The sequence below is a fragment of the Telmatherina bonti genome, assembly GCF_933228915.1.
Source record: "Telmatherina bonti genome assembly, chromosome: 3".
Lineage (NCBI taxonomy): Eukaryota > Metazoa > Chordata > Actinopteri > Atheriniformes > Telmatherinidae > Telmatherina > Telmatherina bonti.
Window position 1 is genome coordinate 29,098,643 of NC_136621.1, and position 9,630 is coordinate 29,108,272.

The window sequence follows — 9,630 nt, forward strand, 5'->3', positions numbered from 1 at the left end:
TGTAAATGACCTCTGGGTAAATTAAAAAATAAAAAAAATCTCAGCTCATAAAACCAAGATTATCATCTTTCTTTATAACTCAAGAGATAATAGTACGGTGGCCCTGAAGTGCAAACCACAATTACAAAACAAAAAATGCAACACAAAATTAAAAAACAGCAACAAATTGAAAATGACAACAAAATTTTAAAAAATACACAATGACAAATTAAAAAACACAATCAATTAAATTAGCGCTACCAAAACATTTTAAAAACCACAACAAAAAAAAAAAAAACATGAAGAAAATAATAAAACACAATGACAAATAAAAAACGACAACAAACTTAGAAAAAGCACAACTACATTAACATACCGGAAGAGGTAGGTACCAGCGGGCAACAAGAGAAATCGCTGATTGGACGATGGAGCCAGACGGCTTTTGAACCGGAAGTTGTTGTGTATGTAGCACAGTTTTCAAAACATGAACATAACCCATAGCCCAAACATAGCTGTTGCTATCCAAGAATATTTTGATTATTACACACTTTACATAAAATGTGTAGTAGTATTTAGAGAATAGTGTTAAATACTACAGAATTATTTAGTACTTCTGTAGTATTTAACAACAAATTTAGTACTACTTCAGCCTTTCTTCTACTTCAAACTTAACAAGGTACAAAAGTACAACAACTTCTGGCTCCATCGCCCAATCAGCGATTTCTCTTGTTGCCCGCTGGTACCTACCTCTTCCGGTATGTTAATGTAGTTGTGCTTTTACTAAGTTTGTTGTCGTTTTTTATTTGTCATTGTGTTTTATAATTTTTTTTTTTTTTTTTTTGTGGTTTTTCTTTATTTGTTGTGTTATTGTAGAATTTTTTGTAGTGTTAAATAAATTTGTCGTGTTTTTTTTTTTTGTCATTGTGTATTTTTTAATTGTTGTTGTCATTTTTAATTTGTTGCTGTTTCTTAATTTGTTGTTGCGTTTTTTTGTTTTGTAGTTTGTGTTTTTTGTTTTGTCGTCGTGGTTTGCACTTCAGGGCCACCGTAAATATGGAATATAAGTAGATGCGGTATTCCAAATGTGATCAAAGTAATAACCTGCATCCACACCATCTGTTGCACACATCAAGGTTATTTTGTTGACACCTTCTCCTCTCAGCTTATCACCATGAGTTGTGCTCCCTCTACCATCACCATCATCCTTCACACATCCAAAGGCTGCCATGAATGTTCCTGTCAGTGCTGCAGGGACACTGCTGCCTTTAATGTCTGCATGTGCCAGTGGGGTAAACATCTGCATCTGCTTTTATCTGATAAGGTTGAACTTTGAGCCTTTGTACTGTACAGTTGGGTTGCCTGTGGTATTGACTTGTGGGGAAAAAAAATTCAAGAGCCAGAGGCACAAAATAATTGTTGCCGTCTGGAAATATTAACAACACAATCATTTTAATTCAGTATAGCTATAAAGAAAATTACCTATTGAGTATTCCAATCATAGGTTTGCTAAACAATGCTATAAAAAACAGAAAAGTTAGGTCAGATATTGTGACGGACTACTGCTGTTGTGATCATTACTTGATTTTCTTCTTCAAACTACAAACAGGGTTAAAGTGGTATGTTTTGGCTCACTTTACTGGTCTGCAGCACCCACTGAAGTTTCCCTGCTTCAACGCACTTGGCTGAAACTGCTGGTTCATTTTCAGGCTTGCAAAGATCTTTGTTAAAAAACATGATGGTGAGGTCCATTTATTTGAAAGTGGTTTATTGGATCGGCAAAACACTTTTTATATATATATAAAAAAAGATCCTCCAGTTTTTCTGTCCACACATAAACACAGTAGTCTATGGAACTCTTCAACCTAGAAGATGGTTTCGGTTCTCAAAACCTGTTTGGATTTGGACAACAGCAAACACAATATTGTTTTTGCATGTACAGGGCATAAACTATTCACATGCAGGGAAGTGGGTCCTGATGGCCAGGATTGGAAAGATTGTGAAAAACAAATATTTCTGGCATACATTTTATTAGTGGTGGTGTGGTGATTAGGACGGCTGCCTCACAACAAGGTCACTGGTTCAAGCCTTGCCTGCAGAGGCCTTTCTGTGTGGAGTTTGCATGTTCTCCCTGTGTATACATGATTTCTCCTGGGGTCCTCCCACAGCCCAAAGACACGTATGTTAGGTTAGGTTAGTTGATCAATAAATTCTCCCTAGGAAAGGGCGTGAGTGGTTGTTTGTCCCTCTGTAGCTTCCCTGCAACACTGTGTTGGAATAAGCAGGAAAATGAATGAATGGGAGGATGTTTTACCAGCCAAACAATACCAGGACATTTTAAAAAAGATTATTTAACCATTTTAATAATAATCTTTATCATTTTTTTAATATAATTCATTCAAATTAATGCATTTTGTTATCAGTCATATAATAGAGGGTTGTAACCTAATTGGTTCTTTGTTTCTTGTGATCAGCTTAACCCTCTTCAAGAAACTCACTCTTTTACCACAATCACTCCGCTATGTGTGCAGTCTGTAAAGTCTCCCTCCTACTCCATCTTTGAGTGACCGTTGTTTGTTACTCAGGAAGGATTGTGGTTAGATGTTTATGGTTGGAAAAGCATATTAGAGTTCTATCCAATTAGAGGCAGAGGTTAGTACATATAATATTACTGCTCATTAGTATGTGCACTTACACTTACACTAAAGAGGAAATGTTTGGGTGGGTTTCCAATTTTGAAGCCTTCCTGTACATCAAAATATATTTCCAATATATGATAATAAATTTATTTTTATTTATATACGATAATTTAATTTATTTTGTGGTATTTAAATACCACAAAAAAAGCTGGCACGTATTTAAGAAGTTGCCTAATGCACATGCATGAACTCTTGCAGTACACTATGGTAACAGTACTTTTTATTCAAGTGTTTCTCTACATTCATGTGTATCTAATTGTTTTCATCTTGATCTTATGAGCAGGAAATGATCTGTTGTTACCTCATTAAGCTTAGTGAATGAGTCTCAAGCAGAATATGAGTTTACTTAAGCTGATTGATCAGGGAAAAAATATAAAGCTGTTCCACATTACTGGTAAATGAACTGCTTTACATCATTTATTGCACAAATTAATGTAGTTCTTAGCATTCAAACAAACATCAATAATTTCATAATCAACATCATCATCCTCTGTCTGTGTGCTGTTCTCTGTCCAGTACATATCAGTCTGTTTTTCTATCATCCTGAGTGAGAGTAACACATCTTATGTAATGGAGACAGCAAACATGTCTGCATTGCATTTCATATAAACAAGCTGTATGACATTCTTTATGATCAGAAAATAAAGTCAGCCTCAACAATCTCATTTGAAAGGCTTTAATACAGCCCTGACAGGTTGTAATGCAGTTTCAGATCCTGCAAGTGCTGCATACAACGTGCTATTACTGTGGAACTGTCTCTGAAAAGTCTCGTGAGAGCATGTGAACTGGTTTTCACCATGTTCTATGGGCACATATGTAGGAAAAATTACTTCATCACATTTTAAAACTTGGATTCTCAAGTCTTCAAGTCTACCTGGATCTGCCTTGTGAAAGTATCCAATTTGAAATGCAGGGACCCCCTGCTTGTGCTGTCTTAGTGTGTGTGTGTGTGTGTGTGTGTGTGTGTGTGTGTGTGTGTGTGGAAAGAGTTAGTCCTGGACTGATGTTTATGTCTTTAATCCACAATAGCCTGTGTGTTCCTCTTCATAAATACTAAAGAACACTGACGTTCATGGCATTCCTTGAGAAAGAAAGCACCACAATATTTTTTTCTTCAAATATATTGTTGTCACTGTCAATCTTTCTGGAGGCAACACTAGTGCGCACATCCGAGTGAAGGATGAGGTAACATTTTTAAAAACATTTATTTCAGGAACGGCAAACTATTTGCTCTCATTCCTGGAAGATCCTGTGTAGCAAGAGCCATTTCATTTTGATTTAATAAAGCCTTTCATTTACATCAATCAAGTTAACAAAAATCAGTAGAAAATGCCTTTTGATTGTCAAAGATGTGTTTAATTTGGTTTGTCAGGTTGTATCAGTTTGGTTGAGACATACATCATGACGTCTGTACATTATTTCCGTATTGGATGAGTCAGGAACAACAAGGAGCCCAAACAGCCACACAAACCATTCATTCATTTTCTCAACGTCTTAGTCCACTCAAAGGGTCATGGGCCACACAAACCAATGAACAAAAATGTATCATTCAATTCAGGTCACGCTGCATGTTGGGGTTTTTGTTTGTACAGCTGCCTCAGATAATGTGATTTCTGTGGATGAAAGAAGCGTGAGCCTATGTGTGAATAACGTCGGCATGTAGACAGGCTGGACTGGTTGACTGTATTGTTTGTGGAAACACTGCATACGTTTGCTCGAAAGAGATGTCAGAATCCATTATACTGAAACAACTGCACAGGACATGAAGTTTAATGCCACGGAGTCTGTTGTTTACTGCTCGCCCGTCTGTACATGAAACCAGTCATGCAGATTTATCATGTACACCGTCATAGTTTATCTCTCCTGTCTTCAGAGTTGGATAATTGTGGTATGAGTTTCCTTTTAGCTGGCTGACACAATGTGGCATATGTGTGTGTCTTTTTTTTTCTCTTTAGTGTCATTTCCTTTAAAAAGCTTTATGGAATCGAAAGGCTGTGATGAAGTTCTATCATAAAACTCTTGTGTTTAACAGACGCAAACAATTTTAAAAAAATTGTCAATACCATTACAAAAAAACAAAACATGAATAGAAACAATGCATTACAAAAGGAATTTAATGACAAAGAATTAGAGAAATTTATCAAACAGCTTGCAGCGTCATTCACCTCCTGTGTCCAGTGCAGTCATGTGGCTCAGATCACTGTTCTGTCAGCATGTATCCCATTTCTTCTCCATCTATCTCTGCCTGCTTGTTTGTTGCTACTTTTAGCGACATTCTGTGTAAACTAATGGTTCTGTGTCCTAATGGACATTCTGATTTAGTCCACTAAGACACAATCTCTTCTGTACTAACACACCAGTGTTTGTCTTGATGTGTCTCTGTTGGTCTTGTTTCACTCTGATGGGCACACCTGCAGTCGGCTGAGCCAGGAAGACATTGGGCAGTGGGAAGACCCTGAAGCTGCCGCCGTGACAGAGAACAAACCAGCGTCGCGTCACTTTTATCCCATTGCCCTGCTGCTTGTTAGCTCCCACTTACTGGTTGTGTGGCTCATTTTAAGTCTTGTTTTTCTGCTTGCAAAATATCAATAAAATGCTGACAATGCCATCTCTATTCACTCCTTTTTTCTGCGTCTGCTGCTTATTCTTTTACAAGAGGTGGTCTTATGAATTAACCAAGACGCTAGGGTGCTAATCCACCTGTACCAGGTAGTTACGATCTTTGTGTTTACCAGGATTGTTTTTTACTAAACTAAAACTCAAAACCCACACAAATTGAATGAGAAATGTTTAGATAATGGACATAAGCATGCTTGGGTTCTTTATCAATAAGCTGGGTATTATTCTATATCTGGTCTAAACTGGTGTGTCAGGGCTGTCTAACTTACCTGCTTTCACTGTGTCACTCACCAGCTCATTCTTTCTTTCTGAAAGCAAAGTACGGTGAGTGAGTTCATATTCCCAATAGCACAGGGATAAAAGCATACATGTGGTGCCGGTGATAAGAATACTTCACCTTTTTTTAATTTTTTTAAACCTATTGGCTATTTTCCTTTGATTTGTTGATACAAAAAAAAGGCATTAGGGTTCCTTTAATTTGGGAGAATCAGATAATCACTGAAGCCATGGGACTGAGCCAAGAGTTATTTACAACTGACATTTAATACATTATGTGCAGAGCCTGGGAAATGCTTATACAATAGATTGGCTGTTATACAAGCACATTTGGAATAAAATTGTTTGTCCACACAAACTCTGTTTTCATGCCAGTGATTTTTTTTCTGTTTGTCTCAAACATTTTCTCAGAGCTGGAGAACACTTAAAGCCTGCGAAATTCATAAATCATATTTCTATATCAGCGTGCAGATGTGCTGTCTTACAAAACATCAAATTCAAACAAAACTTTTGTTTAAACAGGTTTCAAAATCGCTGGCAAGTGACCAACTTCAATAAACTGCATGTCGGGAAATGGATGGTATATGATTCATACAATTTAAGAGACTAAGATAAGATAATACTTTATTTATCCTCTAAGCTGACAGGTCTTACTGGGTAAAAATTGAAATGGTGAAGTAAATACTCAGATGGCAGCACTCTATATGTTGCTTGAATCTTAAGATGTTGAATTAAAAACATAAATTTGACACCTGAATGGTGGGTTTCCAACTCATCTTTGTCAAAGGATAAATAGTAGTTCTTATGATTAATTTAGTCAAGGAGGAGATCTCAAACAGGGTTGCCCTCCTGTACAGAACAGCTTTGTACCCTTTGGACCCACTAGTTGAGGTGCTGGGTGGGAAGGTAGCTCTTCTCCATACTGCGGGACAATACCCCCCTCACCACCTCACATCCCTCCCAAAAACTGTCATGCTGGAAACCAGGACTGCTCCCAGTACACCACAAATACACTCAGTAAAAGCCATTATGTAATAATGTCCATTTTTATTTACATTTTTTTTTTTAAATATAATTTTTTAGATATGTTGTAACAACAAGCAGGTTTTTGTGACGAACCTGTGTGGAGTTTGCATCGTTTACAGCTGTGCACAGGTTCTCTCCTGGCTTCCTCCCACAGTCCAAAGAAATTGTCACCTAGAAATGAGTGTTAGGCTGACTGAAAGGTCGTTTCTCTGGGTTTGTTTTCTGATGGACAGAATAGTTCTAGTCGTTCTGCGATCATGCATTTAAATAATGCTTTAACTTGCTTGCAATAATGAGAGAAATGATCCAGTTATTGCAACAAAACAGTGGTGGGGAACCAAACAACAAAAAAAAGCAAGCCCAGCCACTCTGGGCTTCTGTACATATTGCCACAAAATTATTCAAAATTTGATTCACAAAATGATCAGACTTAAATGGCTCATTTCCTTCAATAAGTAGTGTAGTAATGAACCAATCTCACCATGACACCTTTTTTTTTTTTTTAACCAGACAAATCTGACATCTTAAAAAAGGCCTTTCATTTTCATTTCAGATATTATTTAAAACGTCTCTCATGTTTATTTTTTTCTCCTGTTTCTTTTCTTCCCTCATTTCTTCTTTATTTGATCATTAGAGATGGATGTCGGATTGAGAATGTTCAAAAGAATATTAGATGCAGGAAATACGCCTTCAACATGTTGCAGCTGATGGCCTTCCCCAAGATCTACCGACCACCGGAGGGGACTTATGGCAAAGTTGACACCTAAGGACAAACACCATGAAGTCTAAAGACTCTTTTGGCGATGTTCAAGAATTTTTAAGTAATAAATAAATGCAAAAAAATGTGAAATATTTATAGTTTCTCACAAAACTTGCTGTATGGTTTCATATAAGGAGGGTACACGTATAAGCATATAGTAAACAATTTTACTTTAAACTTTTCCCTTTTTTTTTATGCACTTTCCACTTTTTCACTCATTTTTCATGGTCCAGGAGGCATTGCACAGAGCTACAAGCTTTACAGAAGTAGAAGGGGTGTGTGTGTGTGTGTGTGTGTGTGTGTGTGTGTGTGTGTGTGTGTGTGTGTGAGAGAGAGAGAGAGAGAGAGACATGAGATGTTCTATTATATTTGAATATCTCATGTAAAGACACAGTCAGACCAAATGGCATAGAAGCTAAATAGAGTGCCTTATGTCTAAAACCTACTAGGGTTTTGGTATTTTATTGTGATTTCATATTCCTTTGTTGGTTTTGAATTAATGTTTGACATAATTGGTTTTATTTAAAGAAAAAAAAACTTTTTAAATTAAATAACTGTTTATTGTCTGCTCACATGTATAAGAATTTGGATATTGGTCGTGATTTTCATAAATGTACACTTATTTTTTCTCATTGTTTGATGTTTGAAAATGTGCTGTAAAAAAAGATCATAAAAAAAAAAAAAAAGAGTATGAATACATGCCAGTTATTTATCTTTGTTTACTGTGCATATATAATTCATTTTACAGTAGAGTAATAATATGTTTTTTACAATCTCTCCAAGCAAATTGAAATGTATTCACATCCATAAACATTAAGCTTCAAAAACATTTTTTTTGTTGTAACATATTAAAACCACCAACTTTTACACATTTTCTTTGTGAAGTAATGAGGATGTAAGATATCAGTGTCATTATTACTGAAGATGAAGTAAAAACTGATTATTTCTGAAATTAAGTTTTCTCAACATCTTTCCATTTTTTAATTTCCTTGAAAACAAACACCTGGTATTAACCACTTAACACAGTGGCTCCCAAACTGGTACCAGTTTCTTTGAGACCAATCTTGCCACAGACTTCAATATATTGTTACAGTTTTATTTAAAAACTCGTGTGCTCTACAACTTTTTGTTTAAACCACATGGGAAGATTTATTTTGAAAGGCAACTAGATTTTTAAGATAACTGTGAAATCAAACATGGGAGGCTCCGAGCCCTCCATTTGTGGCCAAAACACAAAAGTTCAGACCAATCAGGGGCTTCTATGGGCAGCTATAGCTGAAGTTACAAGGAACTTCAGCCAAAAATTAAGCATCTCTACTAAATGCCTTTCCTAATAGACACATCTGATCATTTGTCTATTCATATGCATCTTTACCGCCTGGTTTTGGAAACAAAATAGTTACACTAAAATACACATTCCTATGATATTACTCAGTAGTACAACTACCTTTCCAAACACTAGCACTATGTTCATAAGTCACATGTTTTCATGTTTCAAATTCAAAGCCTTGCTTCTGGCTTACAAAACAATAACTCAAACGGCTCCCGTCTACCTTCACTCCTTTATCCAGGCCTACACTCTCTCTCGACAGCTACGTTCCACCAGTGAAAGACGCCTCGTGTTACCACCACAATGTGGGACTAAATCACTAGACAGACTCTTTTCCTCTGTTGTGCCACAATGGTGGAATGATCTCCCAAACTTTGTCCGCTCTGCTGAGTCCCTGTCTACTTTTAAGAGCAAGCTGAAGACTCAGCTCTTCAAGGAGCACTTCAACACTTAGTATAGTTGTATTTATTGGAAAGCTGGAGAACTTAGCCCAGTTCTTTGCAACAAACTTTATGATATTAATTCTTGGTATTGTAACATAGGTGACATTATATGGTGGGAAGGGAGTAAACAAACAAACAAAAAAAAAAAAAAAAAAAAAAAAAAAAAAAAGAGCCTATAGCACTTCATGCAAGGATCTGCATCCAAGTGGACAGTCCACTAGCATCTTCCTACGATGTCCTCTACTGTTTGATTTTGTGCTTGTGCTGTTATCACTCATATGTAAGTCGTATGGATAAAAGCATCTGCTAAATGATTGTAAAATAGAATAGAATAGAATGTTAAAGACAGCTGTAACAATCACAGAAGATCACCAAGAGGCTGGCCAGTTCTCTGATAGTCTCCATGGATACCACACCTCAGGCATAGAATATGTGATACAGTATCAAAATAAATGCTTTAGGCTTGGTTATGTTACTTAATAATTAATAAGATTAATTATT

General features: G+C 36.3%; 1 protein-coding gene across 1 annotated transcript in view; it reads left to right on the forward strand.

The window, feature by feature from the left end:
- Nucleotides 1–5,267, forward strand: part of inpp4b (inositol polyphosphate-4-phosphatase type II B) — a gene marked incomplete at both ends in the record, with an annotated part of 159,999 nt that extends 154,732 nt beyond the window's left edge. Inside the window, one exon of the mRNA XM_079238146.1 lies at nucleotides 5,093–5,267. Within this exon, the coding sequence (XP_079094272.1) occupies nucleotides 5,093–5,267 (175 nt within the window). The remainder of the gene's footprint in view (nucleotides 1–5,092) is intronic.
- Nucleotides 5,268–9,630: the final 4,363 nt, after the last annotated feature.